The following is an 18,937-nucleotide window of genomic DNA, read 5'->3' as shown; positions in this document are numbered from 1 at the left end:
TATCTACTTAATTTATCTTTGAATAATGACTTGGTTAGTTAATTGATCAACTTTCAGATGTAGCTGTGAAAGTAATATTTTAAAATTTTTACTTGTACTATCTTAAAATTAAACCCAGAGCTGAATTATGGAAAATGAATGTTGGTCTTACAAAGGAAAAATGAATGAAATTGAAACTTCAGAAATAGGAATTTACATTATTACTTTAATTATGACAGATTCATTTGCCTTACCTTGCTTACCTTCTGCATTTCTATATCTACAAAATGCTGGGAAGCAAGCAATTTTTATCAGCATTAGTAAATTGCTAATATTTTTAGATCAATTTCAACGTTAATTTTAATTTTTGATATAAAGAGCTTCAAGACAATTGAAGTAATAATTAGAATTGTGGTTATAACTATTTGAATTTTGCATAAGAATATTGAAGTACAGGATACTAGGAAGTGTGGGTGTGGTTTTCTAGCACCATTAAAAGTTCATTTAATATTAACAACCCACATACAGTTGTTTTAATTCAATGAGACAGAGGGTTCACTTAATGGAAGTTGTACACCTAATCTATCATAAGGATTATTAATTTGTTTTCTTTAAAATTGAGAAAATTATTTTTATTAAAGGAGTAATAATGTTTCTAGCACTTGAGTTGTATAGAGAGCTTCCCTTCCCTTTAAACAGCTGAAGTAGACTGCTCCAGTATTATTATCCCTTTTATACAAATGAGGAAATTATGAGTCATAAGGTTATGATCATCATGATATGCCATGAGTAAATATTTAATTTTAAATGTAAAGCCAAGCATGAACAGCTTTCCAGAGGACTGCTGCTGTGAACAGCTTCAAGACTTTGATTATATAGTATAGAGAACTCTCGATTTATTCAGCAGTAAATTAAGGCACAACATTCACAGAAATAAAAATACAGCATTCACAATGTTATGACATAACAGCTTATCAATAAAATGGCCACATAGTTTTCACTGAAGTGGCCATATAGTTTGAAACAAAGTACGATCATTTAATAACTCAGTCATTTAGTAACACAATCATTTAGTAAGTCCTTAATTCAATCATCCTTAAGGAGACTTGTCTTCTTAATGTACATGAAGTATAAAGATCAAAGTTCTCACACCCCCTAGGTCATAGTAAATCATAATCTTCTCAGTCAGCATCAGGTACCCAAGAAGATATCTTTTCTTCTTGACTCAAGCCTGGCTCTCAGCTTTCATGGTTCCTCTTCCATGGTCCCAGCTCCTGCCTGAATCTACACAACCGTCACCTGGGTTCAAAGGTAGGCAGCTCCCAATTCCTTGTCCAGCTTCTTGTCCAGTTCTTCATCCAGTTCTTTGTCCAGTTCCCATTGTATATTGAAGCTCACAGTATCCAGTCCACCTCAAGTCCTTCACAATTTCTGTTTCTGGGAAAACAAAACTTAGCAGAGCCAAAACAACCTTCTTACACATTACAGGCACCATCATCACTTCACTATCAGCCTGTGAAATCACCCACAAACAAGGTCCAAGAGGTCAACACAAACTATCAACATAGAAATCAACAAAGACCCACAAACAAGGTCCAAGCGGTCAATACAAATCATCAGTAAAGTCCAAGGACCTCCAAAACCCTCCTCCAGGACTTCTGTGAACAGACAATCAGAAAATTTTCTTTCAGAACTTCTAGTAAGGTCCCAGGGCTTCTGTACAAAGTATCACAAACAAACATCAACACAGACAGAACACACAAATTTAGAGTGCAAGGATATCACAAGTTTTCTCCTTCTCTACCACAAGTGCCCCCTTCTCAGTTGTGCTCTCTCCAGCCTGGGCCTCTCCTTATATATGGTCATTAGCTCCACCCTTTCCTCTTGTAGGAGTTTGCAAGTTCTAGGGTTCACAAGGTGTGGGATTCAAAGGATCTGGATCTTTTTTTTTCTTTTTGGAGGGGGGAAGGCAGGGCAATTGGGGTTAAGTAACTTACCCAAAGTCACACGGCTAGTAAGAGTTAAGTGTCTGAGGCCAAATTTGAACTCAGGTTCTTCTGACTCCAGGGCTGGTGCTCTATGTATTGTGCCACCTAGCAGCCCCTACAAGATCTGAATCTTAATACTCCATACAATCATGAACCGAAACAAGGTGTTAACTACTTCTTTGCTTGCCATTACACTGACACACTAGCAAGTCTACAACTATAATATTATTTATATGACACAAATGAAGTAAATACAATTACAGTTTTTCTTCTAATTGAAACTAATTTTTATATTGACTTAAAAAAACCATGAGTGCATGTGCATAGATGTGTTTCTTTGTAAAGGAGATAAATCTAAAAAAAATCATAAAAATAGTCTAGCTTTAGGTTACAGAAAGTTACACCAATACAATACATAATCAATTACTTATGTGTAAAATGCCTTCCAGTTTTTTAGGACAGATTAAAATAAGTTCAAAAAATTCAAAGGCAAGATTAAAAATACTCCTTACTATCAAGGACAATGTATCTTTTGCTTATCCCTAAAGAGGACAAATATTTTGTAGAGGTCTATACACCAAAGGCAAAAGGTAACATGGCTGACAGAACACTAGAGCTGGAGTCAGTAAGACTTGAATTCAAATTTTGCCTCAGACACTTACAAGCTTTGCAACCCTGGGAAAACAGATTTACTTATTTGTCTCAGTTTCCTCAACAATAAAATGGGCATAGTAATAGCATCTACCTCACAAGATTGTTGTTAGAATCAAATGAGATAACGCTTAAAAAAATCATTTAGCACAGTGCTAAATACCTATTCCCCTCCCTTCTCTCTATGCCTTTTACATTTCTCTATCTCCAAAGTGTTAGTTTTCTTTTTTGTGATAACAAAAGATCCTCAGGCCCATAAAGGGACTTCTAATGAGAATCTAGTACACTGATTAAAAACATTTATTGTCTGAAAAAAAGGCTTGTAGGGGAAAGAAGATTCTACAAGGGAGCAGAGAGGGAGAAAGAGTTCTAAGCTACTAGAGAGGAGTGGAAAAAGGGCAAGATATTATAGTTTCTAGAGGCTTTCATGCAGGAAGCAGAGAATTTAGGGAGAAGACATCTACAGAGACAAGCCAGGCAACAGTATGTTTGGAAACTTCTGACCTAGGTCTCAAGTTTGCTGCTATTGTTCAAGGTTGCCCCTGAGCTGATCAAGGCTGATTCTGTGGTTTCTAGCAGCTGTAGGATTTCCAAATACAGCTAGAGTCCACTTGTAAAGGATCACTGGTATGTCAGGCAGCTCTGAGCCTTATAAATCTTTCTAATTGGCCCATTGTTCCCTGTGAAGAAGGAAATTCTAACATATAATATAGTCATCACAGAGCCCATATTAACACTAGGAAGGAAACCACTTATGGGGGCTGCTAGGTGGCACATTGGATAAAATACCTTGCCTAAAGAGATGGAAGCCTTAAATTCCTGAGTTCAAACTTGGTCTCAAATACTTAACACCTGTGTTCCACTGGACAAGTAATTTAACCCTATTTGCCTCAGTTTCCTCATCTGTAAAATGAGCTAGAAAAGGAAATGGCAAATCACCCCAGTATCATTGCCAAGATAACTCCAAATGGGGTCAAAGAATCAGGTCCAACTTAAATGATTGAACTAAAACAAACCACTTATATTAGGTTATCAGTAAATGGTTACATATTCCTATGGAGATACAACTTGCAAAGAACATTAATAACTAGGGGCATCAAGAAAGGTTTTCTGTAGGAGGTGACACATGACCTGAATCTTGAAGAAAGCCAGGCATTGTAAGAGGAAATGGTGAAGAGTGAGTAATGGGGCCAGCCTGTGAGCAAAGTCATACAAGGAGGAGATGAAAACCTCGGATCAGGCAATAGAACGTAGGACAATAGAGATGGAAGAAACAGTGCACAAAAGAGAATAATGAGAAATAAGCCTGAAAAGTTAGGCTTGGTGACATTGTTAAGGGCTCTAAGATTGGAAGACATACTCAAGTATGAAGGCTCAAAGATATTCTTTAAAAGGTTATAGACTCTAATAGGTCTCTGAAAGAATATATTTATGTAACCTTTTTAGAAACATATTTTAAATAAATTCACCATAGATGTTATAATAATTCACATTCCTAAGGGCTTCCCTTCAGAAACTATTTTACATATGAGAAAACATGGGATTATTTCCATATGAAACAGTGAAATAACAACAAAATAGTCTATAATTGAAGAATTAATTAATATTAATTATGAAGAATGAATAATTTCCTTGGCAATATTAAAAGAAATTATTCTTTAGATCCATATCCCTTTGCCAATTATATTTGCTTTCATAATATCCATCCATTGGAAACTTTTCATCTTTATTTTAAAATTAATTTCTGTACTTTCTCTTTGAACATGTTTTGTTTCATGGTGTTTGTTAAAATGAGGTAACATAAAAGGACTCATTAATTTCTGTGCCTCTAAAACTTAATACCCTCATTTTAGTCTCATTAGTCACATGCAGTGACCAAATTGAGAGACGACATCTCATCTCATCCGCGTTTCACTCCTTGACATTATCATTAGGTTTAATTAAGTTTTCTCTGAAACGTCAGTTAAGAGATTTCTTCTGACAGTTATATAATTTGAATATCTAGATGACTCAGGAAGATTTGTGGTTAGCGATACTGAACTCTAAAAGGACCAGACTGTCTTAACATGAGAGGCAACCCATCAAGCCTCAGGAAGAATGTATAATGGAAAGAGCACTGACTTGAGACAAAGCACCAGAATTAAAGTTCCCCTCTCTAATTGTTTATTACCTATGTTGTCATAGGCAAATCCCTTAGGCCTTGTTTTTCTTCGTCAGTAAAATTATGGGGTGGCATCTGAGATACCTTCCAGGTCTACAATGACAATGGCATGATCTTTCATCTTCAAATCTTCTTCCTAATAGGATACTCAATTTGAATTTTTGAGTAGGAATTGTTGCTGCAATGATACAGAACTTTTTCATCTTACCTTTTATTTAAAAGGAATTAATAGCCATTGCATAATTATTTGTAGCATGTTGTGAAAATGGCTCATATATAGTAACCCAACATTAGTTATCCATATTTCTCCATGAATTTTACAATGGAGACTAATGTTTGCAATTTTACATGATAGATTGTAAACAGTTTCCAATATGTGAACAATAAACATTTTATTTTACTAGAGTTAGATAATGACCAAGAAATTTGTAATTTTCCATTTGCCAAGTATCAGTCTATTACTTATGAAATTGAATAGTGTCACAGCTTTCACAAATGTTTTAAATGAATTGAAATATTTAGTTTATATTAAAATGTTATCCCTCAATTTTAAAATCTTTTTTCATATATTTAAATATTCATTTACAGCCTAGTTATTACTATACCCTACAGCTTCACAAATCAAAAACAATGAATTTCTTTTGGAAAAAAGACATTTAACCTAATTTCTTAACCTCTTTTGCTCTAGCAACGTTTTTCATATGACCATATTTTATGGAGAGCAGGTAAATATCAAGAAATTCTTCACTGCTAACATTTGTCTTACTGTATATTGCACTCGGATCTTATAGGTTTATCATGGTCTGGTTCATATGAGTAATAAGTTACTTACATGATGTGAACTTTTAGTGATTAAATATAAGGGGTACGATTATTCTTTCTTCATCTATAAGTAAACTATAAGCAAAGTAACCTTGCAGAGCTGCTATGCTATGTTTTCCTTGGAATTTTGACTTCAGAATTGAGGCAGAGAGTTTGGACAGGATGGAAGTAATGCTTCTCCCAGAGAATTAGATGCTTCTGTTATCTTTCAGGTTTCTAAGTGATGTAGGGAATAGAGTCAAGAAAACCTGAGTTAAAATCCTGCCACACATGCTTATTAGTTCTGAAACCTTGGATAAGTCATTTAAGCTCTCAGAGTTTGCGTCTTAATCTAAGAAAAGAAGAGGTTATGCTCATTGGCCTCTAACTTCCCTTCCATCTTTACATCTTTGATCTCATGATTATTAAAAAAAATACCAAGGGTTTATTAAGGATGTTGAGGGGGAACAGAGTTCCTCTAAAGAGAGAACCCCATACATGTCATAATAACCTGTTACTGGTTCTACTATAGTATTGTGGACAAAACGCACCAAATATAGGATCAGAAGATCAGAGATTTAACCCTAGTACCACCACAGAGTACCTATGTGTAGTCATTTCTTATTTCTGAGCCCCAGTTCCTCACCTGTTAAAAGGGTGTTAAAAGCTTCAAAAGCAGTTGCTTTGAAGATCCTCTAGAGAGGAGGATATTTTACTATGTCCTTGAGAGGACTGTTGTGAAGCAAAAAATATACTTTATTGCCTGTAAAGTTCCTTCTGAAAGTGAGATCTTATTATTATGTATTCCTCTTTCCAAGTCCCCACATTCATGGCATGATTTCAACCAAAGAAATGCCATTGTGTATTTATAAATTATAGTTTTCATCTGCCACAAATGTAATGAATTCACTATATATTTTGAGGAAAGAATGGGGAAATAATTTTTGGGAAGAGGCAGCAATCTCATGTTTCTAAAATAAAGATGATTAGAAAGTTCTATACTTTCATAATAAGTTACAAATTGTCTATCTATACTGGAAGAATATCACTTTTCCCCATTGCCTTTGAGTTAATACTAAATATTATGCAGGCATCCAGAGCAATATATTTTTTCACAACAAAATTAGATAGTGGATGTGCTTCCTAATGTCTCCTGTGAAATTTCATAAGTCAAGAAGGACCAATAACCATCTTATAAGTGCAAAGACAGGTGTTTAATGTTAATAACATTTTATGTAAATAATTTTATATATTTTCAATTATTAGTGTTATGGGTGTCTTTGAAAAATCTAAAGTTTCCCCACAGAACAAATAAAAAGGCAGATGGTTCTGCCTACACATTTTTACTATGAATTAAAATTCTTTCATATAATTTCATTTATTCCTGTTGATTGCATACCTAAAAGTAATGAAATGAATAGGTGCATTGGTATATTAAAATTCATGCTAATATGTTGAGATAGACTTCCTAACTTTATTCTGAAATTCAAATTTTAAAATGAAAGAAGAGAATGTGGAACTCTACAGTTAAACATGTTATTCCAAGGAGGAAAAGGAGTGAATATCTCCAATTTGGAGAAGTTGGAGCAAGGAAAGCCTTGCTAACTTTTAGGAGTCTTAAAATTGTAAATTATTCTTCTGCATTTAAAAAAATAGATATTTCTAAAAATTAAAAAGTTTTAATTTTTTTTTAAAAACTTAAAAGTTTGACATGTTATGATAATGAAATCTAGTAGAGGATATCTCTAGTTAGGAGAGGTGGCAGCAAGGAAAGCCTTGCTAAATTTTCAGAGTGCTAAAATTATAAATTATTCTTAATTTTTTAATGGTATATTTTTTAAAATTCTGCATTGAAAAGTTTAGTGAATTTTTCTGTTTGACATGTGCAGATCTTAGATTTCCTTCAAGATCCTAGCCAAATACAATTTCTTCCATGAAGCCTTTCCTCCTTTTCCTTGAGCCAGAAGTAAATTCCTCCATTCTCTGAATTACTATAAATAATTCCTTGTATCTGCTTTACTTTTTTCAGTTTACATTTCACCCTAGGATGATAATTTTTAAAAAAGAAGGTTTTTTTCTCCTTATACTAAGCCATGAAGTTCATGGAAACAGAGATTTTAAAAAATGTCTTCCATATATGTAGGACCTTAAGTACTAAAACAAAATTAATGGTTACTGAATGAAGAAGTTAATGAATTCATGAGGGGACAAGAACTTCTAAGTCTTATTCCACATCACTGGAAATTTTTAGATTTTGGTGAAAATCTGGTATTTCAGATCCTATAGAGAAGAGATCTAGGAAGATTTGGTCAAGCTCTCAAAGGTTCTAACTTCTTAATAAAGTGTATCATGCCTACTAAATTAAAATATTTGCATTTTATACTTTTTTAATCTTTGGGTGGTTTCAACCTCTAGTTCACTTCTCTCCTCCTTCTCCCTCCTTAAAAATAGAATCATCCATTCCACAAAGCTGATAAAAGTAAAAATATTTTATTTGGACGTATATTCTTCAATACCAATACAATAAGAGTCTTAAATAGTAAGGCAATGTTTTTAAAGTTAAATAACAATTATTCAAGAGAGCAAATAGATTTACATACTTTTTCTGCCTCCAATGGGTTTCCTACTCTTTGCATAAAAAAGGAAGGGTTTGGAATAATTGACCTTTAAAAATTGCTTCAATTCTGTAATTCCAGATATCAAAATTCTCAACTTATTCTTCTGATCCAAAAGAGTATATTCCTAGTTCTACATAACTTTTTAAATTAGATATCTATTCCCAGTTGTTCAGAACTTTGAGAAAATATCTAAGGAAACTTGAGCTTTAGCAAGAATCAAATATATGTATTTACATATATGTATATGCAAGAATCTCTAATCTCAACATTTCTTTAATTGATGAAATAATTTTAATATTTTAAGTAGATACTTGATAAATTGCAATATAACTTGCTGAAATCTTAAAACTGATAGATTGATTGGTAATCTAGGTTGATATGTTCTATTAAAGTTTATTAATCAACATGTTGCTACACTTTAGGTTTTTTCCTCTTTTAAAAACTAAAATTTTACTATTAGAATACCTTGGTTTCAGCTTGTACTGACTAAAGTTCATTCATTCTGAATGCTTCAGACCAGTGTTGCTGTAAATCATAATTCTGGATTCATATATTAGTATTTCTTTTCCTTCATAGGTGGCCTTTACAGTCCTGTTTGATTTGGAAGCCCTTCTGAAAATCTGGTGTTTGGGATTTACTGGCTATATTAGCTCATCTCTCCACAAATTTGAGCTGCTACTGGTAATTGGAACTACACTTCATGTTTATCCAGATCTCTATCACTCACAATTCACGTACTTTCAGGTAATAAAAATAATCTCGAATATTTTTCCCTTTATGATGTTCTTATTCAGTTTTCATTTCAGTACTTTACTCTGTATGATTTTCTTATCCATAGGTGAATTTAATAAACACCTCTTTATAGTAGCTAGTAAATTAGTGCCTCTGTTTTAGAGACATTTAATGCCCAAAGATTCACCAAAAGGTGGCAATAAATAAATGTTTATTAAGTGTTTACTATATTACAGGCATGGTACTAAGTGTGGAGAATAGAAAAAAAGGCAGAACAATCCCTGCTTTATAGGAACTTAAATTCTAACGGAGAAGGTAACATGTAAATAACTAACGATACATACATATATCGTACGTACATATACAATATATGGAAGATAGTCCCCATGGAACAAGAGGCCATCAGGAAAATTATTCTGCAGTAGTGGAAATCTGAACTGAGTCTTAAAGGATGGTAAAGAAACCAAAAGTTAGAGGTGAGTTGGAAAAGATTCTAGAAACAAAGACATTCAGTGAAAAATCCTGAAGAGATGAGAAATTGGTGTATCCTGCTTGAGAAGTAGCATATAGCTGAGTATAGCTAGATCATAGAGTATGTGGAGGGGAATATAGTGTAAGAAGACATGAAGAATGGTGGAAAAGGGACAGATTAAAAAAGTTTTAGATGTCAAAGAAGTTGATGTATAGTCCCAGAGATAATATGGAACTGTCGGGCTTTCCTCAAGTGACTTTGTCACACCATTTAGGTTGTGACCTTGCTATGGATTCATGAAAATCACTTGAGAACAGAGTGGAATATTGATTGTGGTAGGAAGAGACTAAAGGCAGGGAGATAAATTAGAAAGCAAGAACTAGTATAGTGACTGTTTGAGCAGAGAGAAAGGAACTTAGAAGAGGGATGTTATGAAAGTAAGCATGAAATAATTTGATGAGAGATTGCATAGGTGGGATAAATAGATCTAAAGAGTTGAGGATGAAACTCAGGCTATGAACCTAGGTGACTGGGGGGATGTTAGTGCCCTTAACAGTGAGAAAGTTCAAAACTATTAAGGATAAAGTTGGGGAAAAGACAATGAGTTTTGTTTTAGTATTGTTGAGTTTAAGATACCTAGAGGATAGATAATTTGATATGTTCAAAAACTAGGTTATGGGATTAGCCCATAACAGACTAGGAATGGATATAGACATCTGAGAATAATCTGCCTAGAAATGATAATAGAATCCATGGAGTGGATATGTCCATCAAGTAATAGAGACAAAAGAGATGAAACTCTCCTCAGGGATAGCGCCTTGAGGAATGTTTTCACTTAATGGGTATGATGTGAATGAATATGTAGCTAAATAGCCAGAGAAGGAATGCTCAGACAATTGGAAGAGAAACAGAATATATTTTCTTAAAAAAATCTAGAGAAGAGAGAGTATATAGTTGGAGAAGGTTAAAAACTTCTGTCAAATGCTTCAGGGAGGATAAGAATGAAGATTGAGAAAATAGCCATGAGATTTGGCTATTATAGGTTATCAGTGAATGTTCTTGCCCAATTAATAAGACAAATTTAAGTATGATGACAAACTAAAGTTATAGATGGGATGCTCTACAGTTGTATCAAATTCAAATAGAAACAAATCCCTGTGGGCCACATACTGACTTAGAAAATCACAAATTGGGATGGCTAAGTGGTATAGTGAATAGAGCACTGGCCCTGGAGTCAGGAGGACATGAGTTCAAATCCAGCCTCAGACACTTAACACTTACTAGCACTGGTACCTTGGACAAGTTACTTAACCCCAATTGCTCTGCCCTCCCCCCTCCAAAAAGCAGAAAAAGAAAAGAAAGAAAACCACAAATTAACATTATCCATGTTGCATTATATTTTTATTTATTTTGTTAAACATTTACCCCATTATATTTTACCTGGGTTCAACTCACTTGGGAGTTTTGACCACCTTTAAGCTATGAGTCTGACACTTCTGCTTTACATAAACTCCTAGAAGACAGGAACCTGTGGGCATGTATATGTTGTACTATGTATATTGGGTCCATGAGTAAAGAACAAAATTCAAAGTTTTTGACTGCCTTACCTGGGTTCAGTTCTTTTCAGGATAGAGTTTCTTCCTAATTTGAGAATAAAAGTACTAAATCATATTCCATTTTCTGTTCATCATCTAGCTTGTAATTATCTACTCTATTATAGCATTTAAGTGAAGCTTTTAGTGAAAATCTGGTTTTAGAGTCTTTATTGGAGGGAGGATGAAGAAAAATTAATTGTAGTTCTTAAATACATAATATTAATCTTATTGATTATTGAATACCTCTATTATAAAATAGAATAAAAATTCAATTTCTATTAAATTTTTGAAATAACGCTTTCTAATTTGCTTCTATAGCTTGCTGTTCTCTAGGCCCACAAATGAATACATAACTTCATAACATAATAGACAAAAAGAATCAACCCTTCTTGATTTATAATATATGGATATAGATACAGATTTAGCTAGTTAACTGGCTAACTAGATATTTAGTACTATATATATATATATATATATATATATATATATATATATATATATATATACATATATATATATATAAGATATGTTCACACAAGTAACTCCAGAGGATGAAAGCATGGCAGAGATAATTTAGGAGAACCTCAGTATAGACAAAATTAGACAAATATCATTGATATTACATACAGGGAGTAAATATATACAAGCTGGGGGAAGTAGATCATGAACATATCATAGAGTGTTGGGTTGCACTTCCCCAATGCTTAGCATAATACATGTCACATGGTTGGTGCTTAATAAAATCTTTTTGACTTAGTGAATGTTTGGGCTACTCATTCTACCAAAGTCAGTACAACTCTCCTTTGATGGTAAATCCACATTTCAAAAGTTGGAAGAAACTGTCAATGGAATTACACTTCTATACATTATCCTCATGGACAGGAAGGAATTTATTCATGAAGTAGAAATGATAGTAACCTTAAGGCCAGCAGGGAAAGGAGATACTCAAATGATACAGAAAGAAAAAACAAACAAAGAACAATGTGATATGCAGCCTAGATTTGGGGAGAATAAATTGAAAAATTTATCACAAGGAGAGAGAGCATGCCATAAGTAATAATTCTGCAAGAAAATGTGTCTTGGGAGACATGGGAAGCTCTTGAGAACAAAATTATTTTTTAAAAATTTATTTAGTATTTTAGTTTTCCACAATTACATGTAAAAGAACTTAGCATTTATTTTTAAAACTTTGAATTCCAAATTCTCTCCTTTCTTTCCTCCTAGCCCCCTCATTGTGAAGGAAAGCAATCCATTACTGGTTATAAATGTCCTGTCATGCAAAACATTTCCACATTTGTCATGTTGTGAAAGAAAAATAAAGTAAAAAAATGTGCTTCAATCTGTATTCAGACACCATCAGTGCTTTTTGTGGAGATGGACATAACTCATCATAGTTCATTCAGAGTTGTCTTGGATCATTGTATTGCTGAGAATAGCTAAGTCATTCACACCTAATCATCTTACGACATTTCTGTTACTTTGTGCACAATATATTTGCATCAATTCATGTAAATCCAGGTTTTTCTGAGAGCAGCCTACTCATGATTTCTTACAGCATAATAACATTCCATCATAATCTGATATCATTTTTTTGTCCAGTCATTCCCCTGTTGATGGACATGCCCTCAATTTCCTATTCTTTGCTACCAGAAAAGAACTGCTCTAAATAGTTTGGTACATATAGGTCCTTTTCCTTTTCTTAAATTAATTTTGGGATACAGAGCTAGTAGTAGTATTGTTAAGACAAAGAGTATATGCATGACATTATAATCCTTTGGGCATAATTCCAATTTGCTCTACAAAATGGTTGAATCGCTTCACAACTCCACCAGCAATGCATTGTTTCATTTTTCCCACATCCCTTCCAACATTTGTCATTTTCCTTCTTTGTCCTATTAGTCAATCTTATGGTAAGAGGTAGTACCTAAGAATTGTTTTAATTTATGTTTCTCTTATCAGTAGTGACTTAGAGTATGTTTTATATGGTGATAGATAGCTTTAATTACTTCATCTGAAAACTTCATATTGTTTATCATTTATCAATTGGGGAATGGCTCTTATATTTATCTTACTCAATTCTCTATATATTTGAAAAAAGAAGCCTTTATCAGAGAAGCTTGCTTCAAAATTTTTTTCAGTAACTGTTGTTTACTATATTTCCCTCTGTTCTATTTCTCATGTTTCTTCTATTTTTTCTCTCACTCTGTCCCTCCTCAAAAGTGTTTTGCTTCTGAATAACCATACACCCAATCTGGCTTCCCTTCTATCAACCCTCTCTTCTCTTGCCCCCTTTTGGTCCTACTTTTCTAGCGGATGAGATAGATTTCTATATCCAATTGAGTATTTTATTCCCTCTTTGAGCCAATTCTGATATGAGTAAGGTTCACTCGTTCTTCCTCATCTCCCCATTCCTCCCCTCTATTGTAAAAGCTTTTTCTTGACTTTTATGTGAGATAATTTACCGAATTTTACCTCTCCTTTTCTCCCAATACTTCCACCCAACCCCTTAATTTTATTTTTTAGGTATTATCCTCTCATATGCAACTCAGATCAATGCCCTCTATCTATATATACTCCTTCTAACTGCCATAATAATGAGAAAGTTCTTATGAGTTATAAGTATCATCTTCCTATGTAGAAAAGTAAACAGTTTAATTTTATAAAGCCCCTTATGATTTCCCTTTCCTGTTTACCTTTTTATGCTTCTCTTGAGTCTTGTATTTAAAGTCAGATTTTCTATTTAGCTCTTGTCTTTTCATCAAGAATGCTTGGAAAGCCTCTATTTCATTGCATATCCATTCCCACACCCTCTTCCCCCTTGAAGGATTATACTCGTTTTTTGCTGAATAGGTGATTCTTGATTACAGTCCTAGCTCCTTTGCTCTCAAGAATATCATATTTTGGGGGGCAGAGTCAAGATGGCGTAGTGGAAGCAGGGCCTCCCCAGGGCTCCAGCTTCCACCTTCCCCTATCCATGTAAAAAGGGGACTCTAAACAAACTGTAGAGCTGCAGAACGCACAAAATTACACAGAGAAGCTAACCTCCCACTGAGGATAGCCCAGCCCAGTGCTCTGGGAGCTGAGCCCAGCCCCACACTGAGGCTTTAGCCCCAGGGCAGGCCTGACCAGCTGCTGGCCTGAGGGACTGCAGATCAGCAGCAGCTGTGGCCGTTTCCAGATTTATCAACACATAGATGCAAAGGACAAAGTGAGAGGTCAGTGCAGTCTGGACATAGGGACCCAGTAAGTAGGAGTGCGTTGGTTTTTGCCCCTGGGGCGAGAAGCTGCTGAGACACTGCTACAGCCAGCCAGCACCACAGGGCAGCTTCAGCACCTGGCCTGCAGAGTGTAGGGGGACCAAGCACCAGTCTGAGGGGTAATTGTTTTTGCTTTAACCAGTCTAGAGTGGAGGTCCTGGGGTGTGTGTCCCACTTGCCAGAGCATGTGGAGACCTCAGAGAAGGCACCCATCTAATAACTCCAGCAGCTGAGAAAACCCCAGCATTTGGGATGAAAGCTCCCCTGTCTGGTGGCAGAGTCCTACTGTGGCAAAAAGCCCAGGGGTCAAGTGACTGAGGGGCGACATGACCAGGCAAAGAAAACAAAGCAGACAGAAGATTCCAACATTAGACTCCTATTTTAGGGACAAAAAGGAGCAAAGCATGGAACAGGAGGAAGACCGTGAAATCAGAACTCCACCACCAAAAGCTTCAAAGGAAAATATGAGCTGGTTATAGGACATAGAGGACCTTAAGAAGCAGATAAGAGAAGTGGAGGACAAATTGGGAAGAGAAATGAGAACAATGCAAGAAAATTAAGAAATGAGAGTCAACAGCCTGACTGAAGAAAATAATACCTTAAAAAATAGCCTAACCCAAATGGCAAAAGAGGCTCAAAAAGGTAATGAAGAGAAGAATGCCTTAAAAAGTTGAATTTGCCAGATGGAAAAAGAATCTCAAAAGCTCACTGAGGAGAATCATTCCTTCAAAATTAGATAGGAGCAAATGGAAGATAATGACTTTATGAGAAATCAAGATGCTGTTAAAGAGATCCAAACAAACGAAAGAATAGAAAAAAGAAAGAATAGAAATAGCTCTTTAAAAACCACTGACCTGGAAAATAGATCCAGGAGAGATAATTTAAAAATTATTGGCCTACCTGAAAGCCATGATCAAATTAAAAACCTAGAAATCATCCTCCAGAAAGTTCTCAAAGAAAACTGCCCTGATGTTTTAGAATCAGAGGGCAAAATAGAGGTTGAAAAATCTACTGACCACCTGCTGAAAAAGATCCCAAAAAGAAAACTCCTAGGAATATTAAAGCCAGGTTCTGGAATCCCCATATTGAAGGGAGAATATTACAAGCAGCCAGGAAGAAACAATTTGAATATTGTAGAAACACAATCAGGATAACCCAGGATCTCGCATCTTCTACATTGAGGGATCAAAGGGCTTAGAATATGATATTCCGGAGGTCAAAGGAGCTGGGATTAACTCCAAGATTCACCTACCCAGCAAAACTGAGTATCATGTTTCAGGGGAAAATATGGTCATTCAGTGGAATAGAGGACTTTCAAGTATTCTTGATGGAAAAACCAGAGTTGAAAAGAAAATTTGACATCCAGATACAAGAAGCAAGAGAAGCATGAGAAGGTAAACGGAAAAGAAATCATAAGGAACTTTTCAAAGTTGAACTATTAACATTCCTACATGGAAAAACAATAATTGTAACTGATGAAACTTTTCTCAGTTATATATATATATATATATATATATATATATATATATATATATATATGTATCCAGGTATTCATAGATAGAGGGCATAGGACCAATTTAACAGGAAGGGATGATACTTAAAAAGCGAAATTAAGAGGTGAGAGAGGAATATAATGAGAGGAGATGGGGAGAGACAGAATGGGGTAAACTATCTCATATAGAAGAGACAAGGGAAAATGGTTACAATGGAGGGGAAGAATAGGAAGGCAAAAGGGAAAGGGCCAACCTTATTCCCACTGAATTTGGCTTGAGGAGGGAATGAAATAAACACTAAATAGGGTATCTCACCCTCCAGGAGAGTAGGGGGGGAATGGGAGGAGAGGGGGTAGGATGGAAGGGAGGGCAGGCTGGGGAGGAGAGAAGTTGGAAGCACTCAATTTTGAAAAGGGATGGGATCAAAGGAGAAAATAGAACAAGTGGGAGGTAGGATAGGAGGGAGGGAAATATAGTCAGTCTTTTACAATATATCTACTATGTTATTGTTTTGCGTTAGCCACACATGTACAACCTATACTGAACTGCTTATCTTCCCAGTAAGGGTGGATGACAAGGGAGGAAGGGAATGAATCTGGAATTCAAAGTTTTTAAATAAAATGTTTAAAATATATATACACTATTCTACATGTAATTGGGAAATAAGATATACACGCACCTGGGCATAGAGATCCTCTGGAAAAGTCGAAAGGTGTATGGGAGAAAGCAGATTGGAGGAGGGGATATCCTGTGGTACTGCTATTTTGGGGTAGTGGGTAGGGGAAAAACGGGGAGAAAATTTATAACTCAAAATCTGGAGGAAATGAATGATATATAAACCAGAAGTTAATAAAGCATTTGAAAAATAAGGATATCATATTTCAAGCCTTCCAGTACTTTAATGTAGAAACTGCCAGATCTTGTTTTATCCTGACTGTGATTCTATGATACTTGGATTATTTCTGGCAGCTTGCAGGATTTTCTCCTTAACCTGGGAACTCTGGAATTTGGTTATAATATTCATGGGGCATTTCATTTTGGGATCTTTTTCTAGAGGTGACTTGTGGATTCTTTCAATTTCTATTTTAACCTCTGGGTTATCATCTAGAACATTAGTGCTGTTTTCCTTGATTATTTCTTCAAAGTTGATGTCTAGACTTCTTTTCCTTTGTCAAGGATTTCAGGTAGTTGAACTGTTTTTTTTAAACTATCTCTCCTGGACCTATTTTCCAGGTCAATTGTGAGATATTTTACATCATCTTTTTTTTTCATCATTTGACTTTGTTTTATTGTTTCTTGGTTTCTCATAAAGTCATTAGCTTCCATTTGTTCAATTCTAATTTTTAAGGAATTATTATTATTTTCTTTAATGAGCTTTTGTACCTCCTTTTTCATTTGGTCAATTCTACTTTTAAAGGATTTTATAAATATAAACTAAAAGATTAGTTAACGAATTCATTCAAACTCTTTGTAAGTGTAAACATGCCTTTATTTATCTTGCATAGTCCCAGGGATACCTAAAGTATAACTTATAGTAAGTTTGTATATAGATTTATTTGTAGTGGTAGCAGTTGAAAAATCCAAGACAACTAAAAAAAGAAAAAATTACTATTTACTTATAGCATATTCTTATTTTTTGTTAAAGGAATTCATATGCACATGTGGTGTAGACATACCACAAACTTAATTTCATCAGATTGCTGGAACTCCTTTTTCAAAAGGGATCCACATGTGTGTTAGCATAAGAAATATATACATATGTATGATAAATATAGAGATAAAGGTATGAGCATATAAGATGGCATGACATATAAATTATCATATAGATTTCTATATTGACATAGGCAATATTCTATATTAAATTGAGTGGTAGATTTTGAGTTAGGAAAATCTAGGTTCAAGTTCTTCTCTGAACTATTCTAATGGTGTTACCAAAGACCCTCTGAATCTCAGCTATTTTATTTATTTATAAAATAAATTTAATATTTCTAATATTAAAATTTGTAAGTAGATTGTGGTACTTTATGCAAGGATTTTTCATACTGTGAAAATTCCAAGTCTTTGATGTACTGATGTACAGTGCACAAATTAATTAATTAATGGTGACTTGAAATCATCTCAGAATGTTAACTCATTTTTATATATTAGGAACTCTGTGATTAATTCTAATTCTACTCTTGTTGATCATTTTACTCCATGACCTATGAATATGTCATGTGTCAGTTTTCATTCATTTTGAAGGTAATTATTGAGCATTTACTATACAAGGTTGTAAGGAATCTTTAACTTGTGAGAAGACTGTAGTCTAAATACAGTGTAGAATATTTGTATGTATAAATGTATACACATACATATACATGCGCACATACATACATGCATCAGTACTTACATATGTACAAATATACATAGAATGATTCTAATGGACACTATGAGGTAAAAAGATATATTTAGTGTTACAACCAGAATGTGGCAGTCAGGACTCAATGCCTAGTCTTATTGGCTCTGAAGTCAACTCTCTCATCTATTATGCTATGCTGTTTCTGCATAATTTTAATAGTATGTTTAATTAGCTAAACACAGACTTGGAAATTTTATATCTTAGTCAAAAATGATGTCTGATGATATTTTCAACTCAAAACTTCAGCATACATTTATTTTTCCAAATTTTTAACATTTTTATTTAAAGTTTTGAGTTTCAAATTCTGTCACTCCCTACTTTCTCTCTTTCCCTCCCTGGGATGGTAAGCAATCATATATAGGTTTTACATGTTCAGTTATGTAAAACATTTCTATATACTTCATTTTGTACAAGAAGATGAATAAAATTTTTAAAATGAAAGAAAGTGAAAAATAGCATGTTTCAGTCTGTATTCAATCAATACCAATTCTTTCTCTGGGGGCAGATGCTATGCTTCACCATTAGTCCTTCTGGATTGTCTTGGATCACTGTGTTGCTGAAAATAGCTAAGTCATTTATAGCTCTTCATTGAACAATGTTGCTATTACTGTGTTCTGGTTCTGTTCACTTCACTATGCATCAGTTCATGGAACTCTATTTTTTCTGAAAACATGCTGCTTATAATTTTAGAATACTTTTAAAAGTTATAATTCACTATATTCCTATCCACCTACCCCCTTGGTAACTAATGAACTAAATTATTCTTCTGTCCTTTTGTTATCATAGAAATAT

General features: G+C 34.3%; 1 protein-coding gene across 1 annotated transcript in view; it reads left to right on the top strand.

Annotated features, from left to right (window-relative positions):
• Positions 1-18,937, top strand: part of NALCN (sodium leak channel, non-selective) — a 558,956-nt gene that overhangs the window by 292,509 nt on the left and 247,510 nt on the right. The window contains exon 12 of the mRNA XM_069064204.1: positions 8,775-8,942. Within this exon, the coding sequence (XP_068920305.1) occupies positions 8,775-8,942 (168 nt within the window). The remainder of the gene's footprint in view (positions 1-8,774; positions 8,943-18,937) is intronic.

Source organism: Petaurus breviceps, unplaced genomic scaffold, assembly GCF_028583685.1.
Source record: "Petaurus breviceps papuanus isolate PSGF00001 unplaced genomic scaffold, PetGlider_PUasm1.0 90625, whole genome shotgun sequence".
Lineage (NCBI taxonomy): Eukaryota > Metazoa > Chordata > Mammalia > Diprotodontia > Petauridae > Petaurus > Petaurus breviceps.
The sequence above is the reverse complement of the archived record's forward strand: the minus strand, read 5'-3'. Positions and strand labels throughout refer to the sequence as shown.